Raw genomic sequence first — 20,645 nt, forward strand, 5'->3', positions numbered from 1 at the left:
TTAAGACACATCCCACTTCAGTATTTCAGAAGGAAAGAGTGGAGCGAGCAGTGGAGCCCTAAGTAAGGACTTTGAGCAAGAGACAGAGTGTGGATTCTGAATATGTATACCGATAAGCGGTGGCCATTGCCCATCTGTGGACTGTGAGCCTGAAGTTAGACTGTGCTAAGCCTCAACATCTTATTGGTTGCCATTAGGCGGGATGTAGGGGAGGCAGAGCCCCGGAACTGAGGACACCACGTGAGAGCCAAGAGTAGACCAAGGGAGACAGGAATTAAGAACTTCTTCCCATTAATGAGTTTTACAAACAAAGGTGTGACAGGTAAGATTCCTTAGTTACCTTAGGGACCCACACAATCAGGCAAGCTGTCTTCTCACAAGGTGATAATCCCTCCTGGTCCTGTCTTCTTCACAGGGTAAAGGCCTAGTCAATCTGAGAAGTCTAGACACTCCAACAAGCACCATGGTAAATTACAGTATGAAAACTGAAAGTCTCAGAAAGCTTAAGATACTGAGTGCTTACCCACTGACACCAATCTAACACGGTGTGGATGTGCATTATTAGGTTACACCAGTGTAGCTGTGTCAGGGGCTAAAATTTCAGGGCAGACAAGTCCTACGCTACTTGCTCAGTGACTCAGCTAGGAACAAACCCTAGAAGTTGGATTTGATGAGACTTGGTTGCAGTTATGTGCATGAGCAATATGTGTGGGACTGTTCACTGACAGCTCATTGCCTCATAGGCTATATCAGGAGTAAGTAAAGAAATCTTTAAAATCACACCTTTTCCACAAAGATATGCTTTAGAACACTTGTTTTTCCAGTCTTTCCTTGCTCAACACCTATTTCCTCCTCTATCAATAATTTCTTGTGAAATTCAAGACTGTGAAGTATAAAGCAGACTGCAGCACTTCAGCCATAATCACCTGACAGAGAGGCCAGGTGGTTAAACAGGACTGGAGGGGCTGGCAAGTAACTTTCCTTTTATTGCAAGCCAAGGACTTCACACTGTTAGATGAATTATTTACTTATCTTTCCTTTCCAAAGGTCATTGCTCTTTCTCCAGACTAATCCCTTCCAAAGGCCCACTTCAATCATGATGCAGTGAAATAAGCTGATGGATAAGAACCCTCTCTTTTGGGTCCTCAGAGATTATACATCATATAGTTCTGTGTTATTAAAGTATTCAGGATGGGATTTTTGCAGGAGCTGAAGGGATTTGGGCACCAAAGTACCGTTGACTTATTGTAGAGTCCTTTTAAAACTCAGTCTCTGTTAGCTAATATGGCCAGTTATCACGGGGATCACTTTGGTTATGTTGTAGCCTTTCCCCCCAGTCTCAGGTTGTGTACTTTTCTCTTAATTCTAATGTCTTCCTGGCAACAGTCATTCTTCTTTCTTTGGAAAACACCTAGCCTGGCACATTGTACATGCTCCTGAAGCAAATAAGCATACAAGCAGTACTCAGCTTGAAAGGGGAACCTGGGCAGGCTCCATGGCTTGCTTATGTTTTTACCTGTTACTATGTGAACATGTCTAACCTCTTAACATTAATGCCCAACTTTCTGGAATTATTTTGTTCACAAACAAACTATATTATGATCACTTTCACAGACCGTTTGTGCAATGCTGCAGCAGAAACAGTATGAAGTGAATGCTTTCATTCATACGCACGTGTGCGTGCATGTGTGTGTGTGTGTGTATGTGCGCCTCTGCACCCATGTTTCTTAATGAGCTTCATTCACAGAGCTCTGCTTTCTTCCTTCTTCCCAGCCTGGCCCTTTAAGTAATCTGATCCTGCAGGCTGGCTTCTCAAACAGGAAGCAAGGATCATTCTTTGCTGCTTTGACCATTTTTGTGTCAATTTTCCTTTAGTCAGGATTTCTTGTCTTTCCCTTGGTGGCATGGAGGTGGGTAGAAGCAGAGCAGGGGTGTAAGTCAGATAGAAAATTGCTCTTCTGAACCAACACAGAGCTATATTCAGCAGGCCAGACTTGCTTTTTCTCCACCCAGGAGCTGTTCTTTCAGGGTTTTGTCAGCTTCACTGTTGTAGGCTTTACCAAATTCAGACGATTTCCAAATGTTTCATTTCTTTTGCTGATGCTGCTAGGGACTGGAGCAAAGATTAATTATTTGCCTTGCTTTCAATGTGTAATTCAGGGATAGGGAGAAGGACAGGCCAGGTCACCTGACTGAATCCTAGCCATTCTGCCCAGTCTTTGTTATATACTTCCCCTCCCTGCCCCCTGCCTTCCCCGTCTTTCCTAAACACTCAGTTTTGCTCACAGAGTCCCCACCATGAATCCCCTAGCAGCTGCAGAAAAAAGTTGGCTGATTTTCTTTCTCTTTGCCTGCATAGCAGAAGGTAAGAAACTTCTCATTTCAGCTTTTTGAAATGGCATGAAATTTCAAAGTATCCTGTTAAAATACTTGTCCTAACATACAAAGAACTCTTGTACAATGCTGGCTGCTTGCTGTAATTCTGTATCTCACAATCTTGCTGTCAAGGAAGAGAAGTGGAGGGGAAACTCTGCTAACGCCCAGATTTCTAGCTGCTTTAGCTAAGATTTATTGGCATGACAACTCACAAAAGCCTGTGCGTCCTCAGAGTTCAGGGACAGGTTGGTGTAATTTAATTTCAGTCTCCCTAATTCAGAAACTTCTCTCCAGGGGCCATGATGTATATAGCAAATTTTGGACTTTCAAGATTCAACATCATTAAAAGATCTAGACATCAGTTACTACTTATGCTGAGCATGATTTAATGAAGTTATCTAGGTTTTCACTTTTTTCTGTCCAGATCTGTTGTGGACTGTCTTTCCTGGAGAACTTAACATCTTTTGGGGAGTGTTTTGAAACTTATTTGCCAGGTCATACTAAAGTATCAGATGACCTGGACAGCGGAATCCATGAATTCTTCTGAGACCATTAAGTTCCAAGGATATCAGATGAATATTTTCTTACTTTAAAAGTGGATTGAACTGATGATCTTTTGTGGCAAATATAGATGTCACTTATGGTCTGTCTAAACCTAAAAGGTTCATCCGGCTGAGGGGTTAAGACATGCCAGGGCATGCCACCTTCCATGACTTAACAGCAAGCAAGATCATGATGTGGGTAGTACCATATCTGACCATATCAAAAGACAGCTATGAAGCCCCTAGCTTGAACAAGAAGTTATCTATTTGCAGCTGTGTTGACTGGAGGCAGCCATCAGCACAAGCCAAAGGTTTGGCTTTACTTATCCTGCTCTACTGCAAGAAATTTTGGCAGCAGACAGTGGCCTCTACTACCCAGCTGCCATAGCATATGCACAAAAGCTCTGCTCAGCTGCATTATCATCTGTGGCACTATAACAGGGGACCTTCCCGGGGCCAGTTAGAAATTGGCACGCCCACCTGTTTCTGGGCTAACTGCCCACCTCCCTCGCTTACCACACCTTGGTGGAAAATGAGTAAGATGTTACCCAGACGGGAGGCTACCCATTTTCTGCCCCAATGCCAGGGGATCTTATCTGCAGCTGTAAAACCTCCCCTACACCACAGCCCATGCCTTGCAGATAGCATCTCTGTTCTTAACATCTCTAGCCCCAAACTGGGCCCCATAACCCTCCAGTTTAGACCCCAACTAGATCCCTTCCCATTCCATTAGGTGGCCTAGTTCCCTCATTCTGGGCTGCTTAGCTCCCTGCACTCCTTTCAGGTGTGGCCTTTCATTTATCAAGACCTTTGGCCACACTGGCCCTGACCTCACCTTCAAGGCTAGTTGGAACCCCAGGCCCTTGGCTCTGGACATCCCTCGTGGTGGGTCCCCGGCCCTTTTGACTCTTCTGGTCCTGGACCCAACCTTGACCAGTTGAGGGTGCCTCAAGTCAGTCTTCTGAACAACTAGCTCACACTCTCTTACATGGGTCTATCTTCTTGGGTTGTGGGAGCTGGGGTTATTAAGGTGCCCTGACCTGCCTTTCATCAGGGGGGTAACTGGCCTGGCATTTCCTGGGGATTCCTACACCACTAGGAGCCCCACCAGGCCACCCATCCCCAGCAGGGTGCAGTTTTAGGCCATGCCCAGGACCAAGAGACTCCTAGCCATCCCCATAAGCTCTTGCCCTTACCTCCTAGGTATTCTTAGAGCAACAGAGCTCAGCAGGGAGATGCTTCTTCCCTGCTGGCTGGTCACAAACTGCTTCCCTTGAGCACAGAAAGCTGGGCATTAAATGACAGCCCTCACCAGGCACCTGTCCTCTCCGTGGCCTAGCCCTTGAAGTGGCAGGCACCAACAGTTCCCTGCCATAGCCACCAAAATGTGAAGTCTACTCTGGGAAGACACAAGCAGCAGAAAGAAATAACCTGCCACCACAGAGGAGACTGAGTGTGGACACACTCAACATGCAGGGCAGGTTGCAACATGTTGGTGCTCTTCCTACCAACTCGGTAGCAGGGCCGGATGTATGTGATAAAATATTTAATCACATACATTTTTGGATCTGGAGTCAATTAATGTCAATGAGTGTCTCAGCATTTAACTTTCCATATCCTGAAATAAATCTGAATCCAAGGCAATCACAAGTTTGCAGAAATGTACAAATCACTTCATTGCTGGCCTGCGTAACAAGCAGTTGTTGTGTCCTAGGCTGGGCTGATGGCAGTGACTTGGCCAGTTGCAGCAGTGTCCACCAATCTTGTAACCTGTCTAAGGTGGGACCTGAGACTGGTTCCCTGATTGCCCACCCCTAGTTACACTACTGCTAGTTTCTTTTTTTATAGGGAGTTTGCAGATGCCGTCTTTTCAGCCTGGAATCCTTTATCAGTATCGCTACTCATTGGATGCCCAGCTAGGTTATGTCCCCAGGGTGTCCTTGGAAGGAAGCTGGATGAGGACAGAAGCTTTAGTTCATGTGCAACTACTATGGAGAAGTCAAGCTGGAGAACAGCTGCTCCAAGTGCAGGTATGTGATGGTGTTCTGCAGTGGCTACAGACTACAGAAATCAATGCTTCTGCTACCAAAGAACAATGAGGATTTCCTTTGAATTTGAGCAGAAAAGCTACCGCTGTTGGATTATCTTGGGCTCCATCTGCAACAAGTTCTTCTTGTGACATTTTTCCCAGATATGCCAACTCTCAGGAAACTGTCCACCGTGGCTTATCATCCCCCAAACATCAATATGCCCGCTTTAGTCTTTCACTGAATAAGCACTTGGCAATGCTAATTTAGACTGACATTAATTATCTTAACATTTCCTGTTTCCAAAGTAAGCAGGGTCTGTAAAAAATCAAGGGACATTCTAAAAACATAAGAGAGAAAGAGGCTTCCTTCAGGCCAAACTGATAAAGTGCTGTGACCTGCAGTGCACACATTCTCTGTGGTCCACATAATCATTTCTTTCTTCTGTCCTTTGTTGTTTTAGATCCAAAACCTTAAATTCTCTCATGAACCAGAACGTGAGAAGAGTCTGAATGCAACTGGAGACCCATTCACTGAAACTACACTGGGCAAAGAGAATACTGCAGAGCTACAGCTACCAGTTTTCCTCCACTGGAATAATGGGAAGGTGTGTCAATGGTTCCTCATGTTTCATGCTTACAAACCTATATGCAAGAAGACCCTCACATCCTTGATCAAGATGTAGGGAGACATTCATAGATGTTTGGGTGAGAAGGGACCTCAGTAGGTCATAGAGTCCCACCCCCTGCCAGGTGCTTGCCCTGTCTCCTCTTGAATACCCCCAAGGTGGGGGAGAGCACCACCTCCCTTGGAAGCCCATTCCAGATTCTAGCAACCCTCACTGTGAAGAAGTTCTTTCTAATATCCAAACTAAATCTGCTCTCCGTCAATTTGTGGCCATTGTTCCTAGTTATTCTAGGGAGTGCCCTAGTAAATAAAGCATCCTCTGTTCCCTGCTGCCCTCCCCTAATTAATTTATAGGCAGCCACAATGTTACCTCTCAGCCTTCTCTTGCAAAAGTTGAAAAGATCTAGGTCCCTCAGTCTCTCCTCGTAGGGCCTTACCTGCAGGCCTCTGACCATATCAGTGGCCTCCTCTGAACCCTCTCAAGATTCTCCGAATCCCTTTTGAAGTGCAGTGCCCAAACTGGATGCAGTACTCCAACTGCAGCCTGACCAGTGCCGCATAGAGGGGAAGCATCACCTCCCTGGACCTGTTTGTCATGCATCTGCTAATGCATGATAAAGTGCGGTTAGCCTTGTTGATCACTTCATCACGTTGACAACTTATGTTCATCTTGGAGTCAGCTATGATTCTAAGATCCCTTTCCACTGCTGTGCTGCTGAGAAGGTCATTCCCCAGCCTGTAAGCATGTCAGTGGTTCTTTTAGCAAGGTGCACCACTTTGCACTTTTCTTTGTTGAACTGCATCCTATTTCATCCTGCCCATTTTTCCAACCTTTCCAGATCCACCTGTATCCATTCCCTACCCGCTGGTGTTAACTCTGCTCCACAATTAAACATCATCTGAGAACTTGGACAGGGTGCTCTCCACACCCTCATCCAAGTCACTGATGAAGACATTGAATGGCACCAGTCCAAGGACCTAGCCTTGCAGGACTCCACTGCCCACATCTTTCCAGGTCAATATCAACCCATCCACCCCAAACCAATTTGCCACCCACCTGACTGTATAATCATCTACATCACAGCCTATCAGTTTATTTACGAGAACAGAATGTGATACCATATCGAAGGCCTTCTTAAAGTGTAGGTAGATGACATCTACCTTGACTCCTGTGTCTAAGCATTTTGTGACCTGGTCATAAAAAGAAACAAGGTTAGTCAGGCAGGATCTACCTGCAATGAATCCATTCTGATTTCCTTTCAGCATCATTTCTCCTGCTGGGCTTCCACAACTGTGTTCTTTAACAATTTTTTCCAGAGTTTTTCCAAGGATAGAGGGGAGACTAACTGGCCTCTAGTTTCTAGGTTCCTCCCTCCTCCCGTTCTTGAAAATAGGGACCACATTGGCCCTTTTCCAGTCCTCTGGGATTTGACCAGAGCACCATGAGTGTTCAAATAGCTGTGCCAGCAGCTCTGCTATGACAGTGGCCAATTCCTTCAGCACCCTTGGATAAAGTTCATCCAGACCCACTGATTTGAACACATCCAGCCCTCCCAATTGCCCCTTCACTAAGTCTGTGCTAATCGTTGGTGGGCTGGTGTCCCTCCTATATCTGTCTATGATCCAATTGGTAGCTTTGTCTTGGTCTGTGTCTAGAAGGCATTTCCTCCTAGGAATAAGTGTCCTACCCTACCTTCTGGTCTCTGACAACAGATGGTTATGCCCCTTAACCCTTGAATGAAAGATGCTTGAATGTTACCATAATGAGGGTGGTAAAAGGACCAAAATAGAACAAAATGGAATGAAAGAAAGAGACTGGAACTAGGATTTCCACACAGCAGGATGAAGACCAGAGAGTGTTACTTTGTTTCATTTTGTTAGGTCTATCAGGAAGGCAGTATTCCTGGTGCTCCCAGGGCAAACTGTCAGCAACTGAAGGCTTGTGAATCCCTAAGTCCATTGTGAAAATAAGCCAGTGCTATTCAGGGACATTTTTAATCCTTTAGGGGTGCAGCTACACAAGATGCTTTACTGCGTATTAGACTAATCTAATACACAGTAAAGCATCTCTATCTACACATGTGTGGGACTTACAGCACAGTAAATTAGGCTACTATGTGGTGTGCTAGTACTGAAAAGTACAGGTACTAAATTAGTCACGCATTAGCTACTGCACAGTAATGCACATGTAGAAGCTGACCAAGAGCAATTTGCTCATGGTCAGCCTAGGCAGCAGGGAGCCACAGAGGCAAGGGGAGCTGTCCATAGCTTCAGTGCAGTGCTCAGGATCATAGCCTAGGTCAGCGGAGCTGGCTTGGGGCAATGCCCCATAGCCAAGTGGCCCTGAGCTCTCCCCTCACTTTGCTTGCTGAGAGGACAGGGAAGCTCTCTGTCCCCAGTCCTGGCACTGCTCAGCTCCTAGCTCCCCCGGGAGCTGAGCAGCACTGGGACAGAGGAGCTCTCTGTCCCCACAAAAGCAGAAGGGCTGCATCTCTTACTGCTGGGTATTGGCTTATCTCCATGTTAACTGGATTATTATACCATTTTTAGCTTCTTCAGGGTTCTTGTCTATAAAGCACAGTTTTCTCCTTGTAGGTTGAAGGCATCTATGGAGATAGAGAAGAAAAGCCCTTGATCTTGGATCTGAAACGAGGACTCATCAGTCTCCTACAATTCCAGCCACATGCTGGGAGAATAACTGAGGTAGGTAAAGTGTTTGGGTTTGTCTGAAGAAAAAATACTGCAGGGATTTAACCCCAAACATTCTCCAGAAGATCAATAAAACCATCTCTGGAGTGGAAAAATACCGTTTTGGTATTAACTTTCTACAAACAATGTCATCAGCCTAGTGGCAGAATTTTTGGCAGATAGTGGAACTGGCACAGTCCACGCTCAAAAATGCAGGCATAGTTGTTTGCCTATAATTGCCAATACACAAGCACAATTGAGTATTTAGTTATCAAATATCTATCTGAGTATGCAGATGCCAGCTTCAAGCACTCTGTTACAATAACTAAGAGCTACAAAATGGAAAGTTACCTATGGACTTTCGGTCTCATTTTCAAAGTATAGCCCTGTTTGGGGTTCCTGCTGATATTCTGTATATTGTGTTTATAATTGACTATATGAATTTTGTACAAAATGGCCTTATATATGTGAACAGGTTTTAGTCACATATTTATAACTTCAAGGCACAACTTCTTATATTTGTTTGCTTTTAGGAGGACATTTCTGGGAACTGTAATGTCACATACGCTGTCTCCAAGGATTCTGTTGTGAAGACAAAAGATCTACAAGAATGCACAAGGCCCAGATTTGGATTCACCTCTGTTAACAAAGCAAGTTTATTTATATGGTGGGGATGGTGGGTTAAAATACTTCTTGCCCTGCAGCTTGCCCTTTTAAATGTATTACTGTCTTTCCTTATCTTAGTGGAGGATTGGTAGCTTTAGAAAAGTCCCAGAATGCACAGTCTTAGTTATATTACAAGCATTTTCTGCTCAGATTTAGAAGAAGCTTTGAAGAATAAGAAAAAGATTCAGTTCTGAAGCGTCCTTGGGTTCTTTTCTGCCAGAGCTTCATAGCTGGTGAAGAATTAAGTCAAAATTAGATGAAAAATTATTCTGTACTCTGTACCCAAAAGGAGGAAGTAGGTTGTAAGAACATGAAACTGGAAGGAACCTCCAAAGTCATTAAGTCCAGTCCTTCCCTATTTCAGGCAAACACATCACATCACATCCAGAAATAGTTTCTAATAATTATAGTTATTGAATTGTGCAACATTTCAAGGGAAGTGACAGAAGCCCATTGATTGGTTTCAGCACCCTAGTGTAAACAGGTAAAACTTCACTGATTTTAATGGAGTTACTTCTGCTTACGCCAAAATTGAATGTGATCCATATATTTTGCTAAACCAAACAAAACCCTGGGAATTATACCATAGGGAGTAAACATTCATTGGCATGGACTACGTGTGATCTAATAGCAGTATTCATATAGAAAAAAACTGCTGCAATTTAAAAATTGACAAATTTTCCCAGAGGAGTAATGGAATTTCTTCTAGGAGAACATAGTCTGTCCAGAACAGGTTTTCGTATATGCAAGAGTGAATGGAGGCAATAGTAGAACTAAAAGGCACAGCCTAATTACCATTAAATTAATAAGAATCTTTCTGTTGACCTTCCTGAAACTGGATTAAGAGTCTAACAACTGCAGTGGAAAGGGAAATAGCATGGTCCAGTGGACCAGGTGCCTGACTGGGACCCAGGAAACCTGAATTCCATTCCTGTCTCTGCCATGGTCCTGCTGTCTAACTGTAGGGCAAGCGTAAATGTGTAAAATGCAGTGAAGGATGCTTGGAATGTACTGTTGAAAAGTACTCTGTAAAGGCTGGGTAGTATTATTCTTTTAATTCACTAAGTAAACTGTCCCTGTGTCTCATGTACAAATATTCACAGTACTACCATTCCCTGTGGTTCTTGCCTTCCTCACAGGCCCCTATTCATAATGAATCCCTGAGTCCATGGCCCAGGTGTTCAGATAACATCATCTGAACTTATCAGAGGTCTCCAAGTGAAGGAGAGAGGTGAAGAAGAGAGGTGATGGGTGAAGTCTAGCATTTGCGTCATTTCTTTTTTTTTTAAAAGAACCTCACAAGGTCATTCTGCAATGCAGCGGGGAAGCCAAAGATGTTTGGCTTGGATTCACTTTTGATTATTTCTGCTTCTCTCTTTTTCACTTGAAACAGGGTCTGTGGCACGAGTGGAAGAGGCTTGCCCTTTCAGCTCATTGCTTTTTCCAATTACAGTTTTGGGGTTTTTTAGTTTTGCGGTTTTAAATGCTGATGTATTTGCTGGATTGACTCTACTACAGAATGAGGCTTTTCTTTATTCACAGAAGACCCTCCCTTACTAAACCAGTCACACTTCATATTAAGATTCCATTTATAAAGGATTAATAAATGGGTAATTGATGCTATAATCATTTTACAGACAGAATAGTCATCATAGATGGTTTTAAGTATGTCAGTAGGAAGTATTATAGGTGATAATAATCCATAAGCAATCTTATTGACCCATTATACTTTATAATGATCTATAACAATTGATTAACTATATATTAATCCTGTATAAATGGAATTTTAATATAAAACCTTTCATCAAGGGACCATACCAATAGAAAGAGGTTAATTTTGTCCTTGACCTTTCTGATGAGACTTGTAATGGTATCTGAAGGTGATTTGAATCAACTGTAGAAATGGGACTGAGACATCAGAATATTTTCTGTAAGCTACTGTACTGTGGACAACTAGGAAGACCAGCCACTTACAGATGAAAGGCTCTCTTGTCTCATCCTTAATTTCTTAAACCATGTTGCCCTTAAGGGCAAGGGCTTTGGAAGTGCAGGTCATCTATCAAGATTGCCTGAGTATGTGTGATTACAAAAGACGACGAGCATGATACAAGACAAAGTCAGTAGGTAGTTATCTCAGGAAACTGAGAAGGATTGTTGAAGAGAGACTGTAGTGAGTGAGTGAGTTAGCCTCAAAAGTGGCTATTGGGATGCCATCCAGAATCTATTGCTATTGCCTTGTGGGACATTCATTTCAGATTTGTTTCATTAGTGATTACCCAGAGAGTACTGTGTCTCTCTTGACAGCTAAAGGAAATGCCAAGCCAGCCAGTGCAGCGGTTTAATATCTTTGATTTTTATCCCTGGAACAAAATTATGGAGTAGGTAAAAAATGAAACATGTTTGGTGATCTCAGTATAGTCCCTGGTGGACATTCATCCATCACAAAGCTGTTGTGCATAACACTGTCAAAACTCATCTCCACTGACTTATCCTGAGCATGCTGGTGCAGGTCTGAGCTGTACATGCCTGGTCAGGGATCAGCTGGTCCCAGACAAGAATTCTTTCTCCCCGCTAGTTCAAATTCTCTGCTCTTGCCTTGTCCCTTTTACCCTGAGACTGTTTCCCTGTTTTTTTGTCAGCTAAGGCTTTAGTGATAAAAATTTGTAATGAATCAAACTTTCCGTGGTGTGGTTCATGTCCGCTGCACAGATCTCAGCCAGAGCTGGGACTTAAGAGGAAACATCTCCCTCTTCAACCTCTCTGATGCCAAGAAAAGCACCAGGTGCATGTTGGCAAACCCACTCCTCCCAGGCAAGATTGGATGTCCTTGTTAGAGCCCAATATTTTTCTTATAGAAAGCTGCTTGCAGGAGGCATATTCTGACATCAGCAAAGGGATTTGCCAGATCTTACTGGATCCAGGGAGCAACTCCACTTTATGTGTAACTATCAGCTCTATCCTCTACAGCTACTATAGAAAATAGATTAAATATGTCTCTACTTTCCTTCTCTTCATTTTACAAATAAGCTGGTGTTCATGAAAGCCTGGCTGCAACTTCATGAAATTCTTGCCACTCCAACCAGCCTGAAGCACAGCAATTTAACTGAACTATTCCTTTCTCAAAGCACACCCCATATTACCATCCTCATGCAACTCAATGTTCACATGCAGCCTCTCCTACTACCTTAGTCCTGCTTCCTCACGGCACAGCCACCAGCCACTGTTCCTTATTGTGGCCAGAAATACTACAGCCTTTCCAACCTTCTGGTACCTCCCAGGAGTCAGCGCACCTCAGCTATGACATCTTGGTCTAGTGTTAGATCTCCATGGAACTTAGCAAAGGTATGCCTGCAAGGACCTGAATTCCTAATTAGCTGTCCCTGAATCCCACTTTTTGTTTGCTATACCCTCTGCTGTTCCATTGTTCCACCAAGCTATAGTTGTGCTATTGTGTTTCAAACCAAATCTCAAGTCCATTCTGATGTTTTAGAGCCCACAGAACAATGGCAGTATATGCCACACAGTAACCCCAACTATTACAGTTTTAGATTCCATACTGTTCTACCAACGTACTTCATCAAGCCCTGCAGGCAGTATCACCCCACTAGTTCACAATCCTGGGCGTGTTAACTATAGATTTGCAACTGATGACCCTGCTAAATTGCACTTTGTTTCCATTATGAGGTGGTTCTGTCATCTACTAGGATTAAGGATCACACTATCAACTGCATAGGGAGTTAAAATAGATTAGAAAATTGAAAATATGCTTGTTTAACTCTTTTAAAGATTTTTGGCATTCAGTTGCAACCTATCAGCAGAAGTCTGTACTTAATGAAGGGAAGTGTCATCCAGTCAGTGCTGTCTGAGGAAAGTCATGTAGTCTCCCTAAATCTGAGGTCTTCTACTGGCATCGTGATCACTTCAAGGTTAGTTTTATTCTGGTTCAATGGGGCTGCGTGCATAGAATGAGTCAGAATGGGACCAATGTATGTTTACTGGACTTGCCAGCTTGAATGTATACTTGCTCCATCCAGGCTTGTTCTCCCTGTCACAGTCTGGTGTTGGGTCTGTGGGTGGCCAGTGTAATGAGAATTGGGCACAGTGGAAAAAATCAGTCTTTTGGAAGGGGAATGGGGGGAGGTTAAATTCTTTTCCACAGGAAAGATTCCAGTTCATCGGGCTCGTACATTAGCTCAGATCAGGTCAAGGGAACAGACTCAGAATTACCAGAATATACCCTGACCAAATTCAGAGAAAAGGGAGATTTAAGAAATAAAAACCTCTCATCAGCCTCTTCTCTCTCCCCAGACAGCAGCTTGAACTAATGTCTTCTTCAATGCCTGGCCTTGCAGAGATTTCTGGACAGAGCCTTCAGGAAGCTCTGGATAGTTTATTGGAAAAGCACCAGCCCATAAGCTTAGTTAGCCAGCCCTTCAAGAGAATCTGTACTCAGTGTTCCTCGGTGAGTAGCCTTAAAACACTTGCAGAAGAATTTTCTCTGTATTCTAATCTGATACGTGGAAACACACAATACACAGAGAGCTGCCCGCAGAAGGCTGGCAGGCCTGAGAAGGTTAAAAAACCCTATCAATGCACAAAGCAATAAAGTGTAAATATCAGGTACATAGTCTACAGGAGATGCTTACTGCGCATTAGTCTAATAACACTGTGCAGTAGTGTTGCAGTTAAAAACTATCCTAATAGCCTACTGTGCAGTGTTATTAGGCTAATGCGCAGTAAGCATCATGAAAAAACCATGCACTGGTGCTACTGCACAGTAACTCTAGTTACTGCACATTTAGTTAATATTTTAGCAAACAAGTGCTAAATTAAATACGCAGTATCTAAGCTGCATTAATGAACGTGTAGACACACCCGGTCAGTAGCTGTCACTTTGTAAATGAACAGAACAGCACAAAAGTGTTCTGTGAATAGCTTTGATTTAGACAGCATGTAGGAAGTCTTTTCATATAGAAATGATATATAAGTGTAAAGAGACCTTTTGTAGTGTTCCCAGAGTGAGAAAGGCAACTGCTCTAGGCAGAAGTAACAGCAGCCTGTAGGCAACTGGAGTCAAATACCTCCAAATGTCTAGGTATTCTTATAAAGGGTGTTTATAGACATGCTTCAAGAGGTTGGGGGGGTACTTTAATTAGCACAGCTCTGAGACCCAAACTAACTGAAGCACCCAGAACATCACATGTATCAGGGTCCCCATGCTGAAAAATGACCGTGGGGTGCTTTGAATTAAAACGCATCAAACGAGCTTCAGTTTAAAGCACCCTGCTGCCATTTTTCAGCATGGGGATGCTGATACACATGATGCTGGAGTCTGCTGGAGTGTGCTAATTACCATGCTCCAGCAGACTTGATTAATTGAGTCTGCTCCTCTGTGTTGTAATTACAGCATGTTGGAACAGTCTCCCTGCACGTGTATAGGAGTCCATAGTTTCCCATAGTTCCTCTAATTTGAATACTACATAAACTCCCCCAATTTCAGCAAAATGATCCAAATGCCACCACTGTCTTCAGCCTTTATATTGGAGAAGGACATTTCTGCTTTGAGTGGAATTTGCTTTCATTGAGGGTCATTTATAGCAGTGTTGTTTCATTGTCCCTAATCAATGATGATGATCCCAGGGTGGAATGACTGTGTGGGTTATGTATTCTGTAATAATGCATACAGAGCCTTGGAGATTAAAACTGCTTTCTTGATGGAGGAAATAATTGTGGGGTCCTACATCACTGCTTTTGAAAATGTTACAGGTTCTTTAATATCACTTGGACAGAGTAGCCAGCAATAGGCTGAAAGGACCTCTTATGGCAGTTCTGATAATGACTGTTATTCATATTATTTGTCTTACAGTAATGTATAGAAGCCCCAGATCTATCAGCTATCTGTTTATATTAAGCTCTGTAAAAGCTTAGCAATTAGAGACAGTCCTTAATGCAAAATGCGTACAGACTAAATAGATAAAAGCGTTAGAGGAATCAAAGAGATAAGGTCTTTTCCCAGGATCAGATAGGCTAGATGCATGATTGGGATTACCTCAAGTCTTGTGACTTCTAGTTTAGTGGAATATTTATTCCACTGTGTCTTATATAGGATGCCTTGTTAGTCTGGTCAGACCCGCAGCATAAAGAGCTCTCATGATCATTCTTCAGAAACAGGCCACCAAAACCAACCTATTTAATGCATTTCCACTAGTTTTGTGATTTCTGTGGGAGCAGCAGTTGTCCTTAGAGCTCATCAACTTTCCTATCTCATGTCAGGTGACATGTCAAAGGCATACCCATCTCCACCATCATGAACCCACTTTCCTCACTGATTGAAAATGTTATTTATTTCCATATCTGGTGTCCTGCCTCAATAAGTATTCCTGGCAATTGACTGCTTGTATTTTTTTTTCTTTAAGAAGTTTGAAAACTTAAGGCCAGGAATTGAATTTTTCATTAGCTTTTCAAGGTTGATAGTTTTACTCCCCCATTTGGTCTTTTCTTAAGGGCAATGCAAAAACTACAGTAGGAGGACATCTGGTGTATGGGCCTCCTTAGAGCTGAGTAGGAGGACTTGGCTTGTAATAAGAGAGCCCGCAATTTGGCTTCCAGTTCTTTTCCTTCTCATTGTGGTTCTTCACTTTGTAGCTTCTGCCTTTACAACCCATCTTGTTCTCTGTAGGGGAGCCAAGGAATTTAATGCCCTAGAACAACATGTCAGGCTCCCATCTTGCAGTTATCATAATGTAAGTGGGACTGACCTGAGCCAGTACAAGGATGCTGCAGGAGGAAGAAATGCTGTGTTTTAAGGAGAGTATTCCTCCCTTTTTGTGTAGTGGAATTGTTGTGAGCAAGCTTCTGGCTGTCTTTATTCATCACACACTTCGTAGAAGTTTTATGAGAACAAAGATGTTGTCCCTGAACACTTTCTTGTTAACTAATAATGTTCTACAGTGATACAACATTCTTGTATATAATGTGCTGTGCTGGATGGGATATCTATGTCCACCCCAGGCTGGTTATATTTAAGAAACCCTTGTATTTATTCTCTTCAAAAGTTATTCCAGCTTTGGGCTGTATCAGTGAAAGAAGCCATATAACCTTGCTACTATAAATAATGTGAGTGTTACTTTTCAGCTTAAAGACTATCTGAAGACAGTTGGTAATAGAAGAGTCAAAATGGATATCTCAAAGGTGTCAACAACCTGGCAGTTCCACAGGCTCATTCAGATGTTGCACAGTGCCAAAAAGAGGGATGTGCTCCAGCTGCTGAGGAAGGCTTCAGAGAAGACGGTGTAAGTCAACCCATCAATGCTTGTCTTGATCTAAAAGGCAGAGGCCCTTGTTTCTCACTCTAGTGTTTCTGGATTTATTAATTAAATAATTAGATGTAATTGACATACAAAGACACAATAACATTCCCAGCTTCTTCCCAGCACTTCAAATAATGTTTCTGGGAAGTTCAAGGCCCATTTTTTTTAAGCGTAATGCACATACTTAAAATTTACAGCTAGGATATTGCCTTTTCAAACAAGCCACATGTCTTTGGTGCAGATTTGGCTCAAATTAGACTGAATCTTCTGGTGAAGTTTTCAGACATGTGTGTGACCCTACAGAAATGCAGATCCTTGGTCTCTATGGGCCAGCATGCATTTCTAATGCAATAGATTATGTCATTCTTTCCTTCCTAACCACAGTCATTGGTTAGCATCACTGTATGCTATTAAATAGCTGCTAAGAGGAGGTGCTAAGTGATGCGGATCGTATTTTATTACATTGAAATATATTGCCAGATATGCAACTGCTGCATATTACTTTTTATATTGGGGCATTGTTTAGTTTTGTATTTTTTACATTATCTTTGGATGAGAGGCTCTATAGATATGCTAACTTATGAGCTATTTCTGTTACTTATTAGCTGAAGCTTCAGGAAGTATTTATAATCTAGGTATAAAGTAAATGATGCTGGAATTACTTTGTATACATTTGAAAAGGCAAGGGGTCAAGGTATCCCCAATTTAAGAGGATGCATTTCCATTTGGCTTCAGTGGAGGGCTCAACTGGCTCTTTTAACTAGGCTCAGGGGAAACAGAAACAAGGGCCATGTCCTCAGCTGATATAAAGAAATGTAATTTCATTAACTTCAGTGGAGCTATGCTAATTTACACCAATAGAGGACCAACTGTCCCCAGGCACTTCCCTTCTCTTCATCACCAGCTGAAGATAGCACACATAATCCTGTGCCTTCTCCCATTTCAGTCCCTTCTTCATTGATGCTGCAGTGGCTGCCCAGTCAACAGCTTCCCTGGCAGCTCTTTCTGAATTTCTGGATTTCAGCAACAAAAAGCAGGAGCCCTTGGTGGAAAAGTTTCTGTATGCTGCAGCCTTCTCTCCTCGGCCCTCAAAAGAGCTTCTTCGCTTGTTGTTAGTAAGTTAGGGGCATTTCCTTTCTTGTGCTCCTGTCCGTCCTTATAGCAGAAACTTGTTTAATTCTGATCCTACTTAAAATTTCTTTTTTACATTTCTGAAGGACCCAGAGCCAGCTACACACTTACTACACAGTGGGCGCATCTACATGAGACACGTTACTGCACATTAGACTAAACTAATGAGCAGTAAAGCATCACCATGTACACATGCACGGCAATTACAGCATATCAAATCAGTCTAATGCACCATTTGCTATTACCAATACATATAGGTACTAGAAAAACTGTGCATTAACTAATGTACTATGGAATACATGTAGACCCTGACCAGGAGCAAACTGTGTACCTGGTCAGCCCAAGCAACAGAGGGCCACAACTGCTGCCTGGGTCAGCCCAAATCTCTGCAGGGCGGGGGGAGCTGTCCCAACTCTGGGGACAGCTGCCTGCCAACTGCATGCATATTGGACCTGGTCCCAATCTCCACATGGCTGAGAGGCAGCTGCCCCCAGAGCCTTGACAGCTCCATCCCTGCCTTGGACATTGAGACTAGTCCCTGTCACCCCTGCCAGCCCAGAGCTGGCATTGGGGAAGCCTGGAGCTCCCCCTGGCTACTGGAGGTAGGGTAGAGTACCCCAGAGTACCTGGACTGAACTGCTCCCATTGGGAGCAACTTTGCTCCCAATGGGCTCATGTTCAGATACTTGCCTAGGAGCAGTTCATTGCATGCGTAGATGTGCCCACTTAGAACCTATGATAACTTGCTCAGAAAGTGATCTTGCATCACTGTCCTTTACTCAACAGTAACTTCTCCCAGCTGCCTCTCCTTCCTGCTCCTCTTTCCCCCCACACTGAGCTGGGCCATGCAGCTCTCATCAGGTAGAATTTTGAAACTTTGTACAGTAAAAGGAGAGTTTTATAACGGGGGGGGGGGGAAAGCCAGAGTCTTTAGGGTCCATCAAAGAGAAAGAAACCCCCTACAAGAAGACTAAGGTGGAAAAGCAAAATACATTTTTATGCGACTAAATCCCTCTGTTTATATTATTATTTTATATGGTTTCAAGTGGATACCTGACATGGGAATAAACATTCCTCTGAAGAAATACCTACAGCAGAATTTGTTCTATATCAGCATGCTACAGACAATGGGAGCTTAATTGCTCACTGTAGAAATCAACATGTTACAGTATTACCAGTAGCTCATGAATTGCCTCCTCCAATGCAGATGGGAGCAAACTTAGGAAGATGTTCTCAATAAACTCTCTGGGGTAATCACTAAAACATGGCTTCTCCATCTTCACCTTTCTCTTCCTTCATTTTCTTACACCCCCTCATCTCTGGTCTCCCAGGACAAGCTGAATGGAAAGCAATTAACCCCTGCTATCTGGGAAACAGGGATAATTGTCACTGGCTCCCTAGTTGGTAAGTTGTGCCGGATGAAGCTGTGTGGATTGCAGGTGGGTTTCCTGACACAATAACTATAGTTATTCTTTTTAGCCCTCCCTTCTTTTCCATGGCTACTTGAAATGTGCTCTTTCTTCATCCTCCTCTGCTTCTCCAAACAAACAGGAAGTAGAACTTGGAATGGAAACTGTTCTGAGACGGTTAAGTGAAACTGAGGAGGAGTCTGAGATGGTCACTTACCTCTTGTCCTTGAAGAATGCCCTGCTCCCTGAAACCATTCCTATCCTCCTGAATTATGCAGAGGAAGGCTCTGCAGCAGTCTCGGGTACAGCAGTGTCTGCACTACAAAGATTCTCCACTCAACACATCACTGGTGAGGTATGAAAAAACCCACCTAGCTCAGAGCTTTTCTTTGGTCATTTGATCTTTCCACAAAATATTGTGGCTGCAGGGGTGTTAGGAAGGACAGAAGATATAATTCTCACCTAGCCATCTTTGAAACTACTGAAGGTCTCCATGTCCTGCATCAAGGTAGTGGTTTTAGCTGCCCTTCCCAGAAGCCATTCTGTCCTGCCTGTGGGAAAGAAGAAAACAAGAGGTGTGCTTGCTACATAAGTATTAGTTGCTAGAATAAATTTCTCCAAGCAGTTGAATTATCACATGATGAATGGATTTACTGTCTCCACCATTTTGCATAGGCTGGATTCTGTCTGCAGCTGTGGCAGAACAGGATTGACTTACATATATCACTGCAAGAAGGAAAGTGGAGGAAGGGGAGAAAGAGACAGAAGAAGACCCTTCCACCTTCTAGCCTAATGGCCTAGTGGTAGGGGACTTACACACAGAGGAGGAGGTCCAAATTTTAGGGCTCCTTGTGTGGAGGTGTCTGAATTTGCTTCCTCTGTTTCCCAGCAATATGCTCTAGCCAGCAGGCTAAGGGCTTAGCTTTGCCCAGAGCACACTTCCACCCTCATCTTGAGCCTGGCCTATTGAAGAGCTAGGAAGGGAAGATATGTGTGGCTAGGAGGAGATAATAAGGTGGAAGGAAGGTGGTTCACTGAGGTGGACTGGGAGGGGAGGGAGCCAGGTTCTAGCCTGAGGCAGAAACTGTCTCAGTGCTCTTTGTCTATTTTACCCCATGAATGCCAACCCTACTGGCAATGCACAGTGAGCCAGCTTCAAGGAGGAGGTGGAGAGTGTTCTGTGCAATTCCTACCCTGAGACCTGCTTCTTGAAGCAGGATAGACAGACTCAAACTTCCTCTGAGAGAGAGGCTCAGGATATAGGTTTTCTGTTCCCCGGGCAAGTGCCCTACCACTGAGCCATTGGACTAAAAGTTGGAAATGCCTGCTTCTGGTGGTCTCTGATACCTGTATTCTGCACACGCCAAGGCAATTCTGTTATGCCCAGGCACCTGCTCTATCAGCATGCAGCCCATTGAGCTTCTGCTGTAGGGAAGTGTAAGGTGAGTGTAATTATGCTGACTCCCAGACAGCATACAAATGCCAAAAGCTACAGTTACACAGCTACATAAACACCACTGAAGTGCCCAAAGGTGAAAGAGAATAAGGCCTTCACATTAAGAATGGTGAGGATTAACATTTTAACTGGATTCTGACATTAGGTGAAAAAAGCAATGAGAAGAATTTTCCACGAGAAAATGAGAAAGTATGAAAAAACCTGTCGCCTGACTGCTGCAGAAATCCTGTTAGACAATGAACCTTTGCCCATGGACATCACCAATATCCTACTGGCCACCCGTGAACTGGAAACAGAAATGGCAACATTTCTGCTGTCAAAAATCCAGAGTAGTTTACATTCTCCCCATCACCCAGCAAGGTGAGTGTGGCAAATGAATTGTTACTTTTAGACTCAAAACCCCTTTTCCCCCT

At 43.4% G+C, this 20,645-nt stretch overlaps 1 protein-coding gene across 1 annotated transcript in view; it reads left to right on the plus strand.

The window, feature by feature from the left end:
• The first annotated feature begins 1,817 nt into the window (after nt 1–1,817).
• The window catches only part of LOC109312557 (microsomal triglyceride transfer protein large subunit-like), a 45,519-nt gene continuing 26,691 nt past the window's right edge, over nt 1,818–20,645 (plus strand). Inside the window, exons 1-12 of the mRNA XM_019538646.1 lie at nt 1,818–2,365; nt 4,767–4,948; nt 5,409–5,552; nt 8,168–8,275; nt 8,794–8,910; nt 12,713–12,852; nt 13,235–13,388; nt 16,061–16,218; nt 17,183–17,351; nt 18,699–18,806; nt 18,919–19,131; nt 20,378–20,592. Coding sequence (XP_019394191.1) covers nt 2,299–2,365; nt 4,767–4,948; nt 5,409–5,552; nt 8,168–8,275; nt 8,794–8,910; nt 12,713–12,852; nt 13,235–13,388; nt 16,061–16,218; nt 17,183–17,351; nt 18,699–18,806; nt 18,919–19,131; nt 20,378–20,592 — 1,775 coding nt within the window. The 5' untranslated portion in view covers nt 1,818–2,298. The remainder of the gene's footprint in view (nt 2,366–4,766; nt 4,949–5,408; nt 5,553–8,167; nt 8,276–8,793; nt 8,911–12,712; nt 12,853–13,234; nt 13,389–16,060; nt 16,219–17,182; nt 17,352–18,698; nt 18,807–18,918; nt 19,132–20,377; nt 20,593–20,645) is intronic.

The sequence above is a fragment of the Crocodylus porosus genome, unplaced genomic scaffold, assembly GCF_001723895.1.
Source record: "Crocodylus porosus isolate Cpor-Errol unplaced genomic scaffold, CroPor_comp1, whole genome shotgun sequence".
NCBI lineage: Eukaryota > Metazoa > Chordata > Crocodylia > Crocodylidae > Crocodylus > Crocodylus porosus.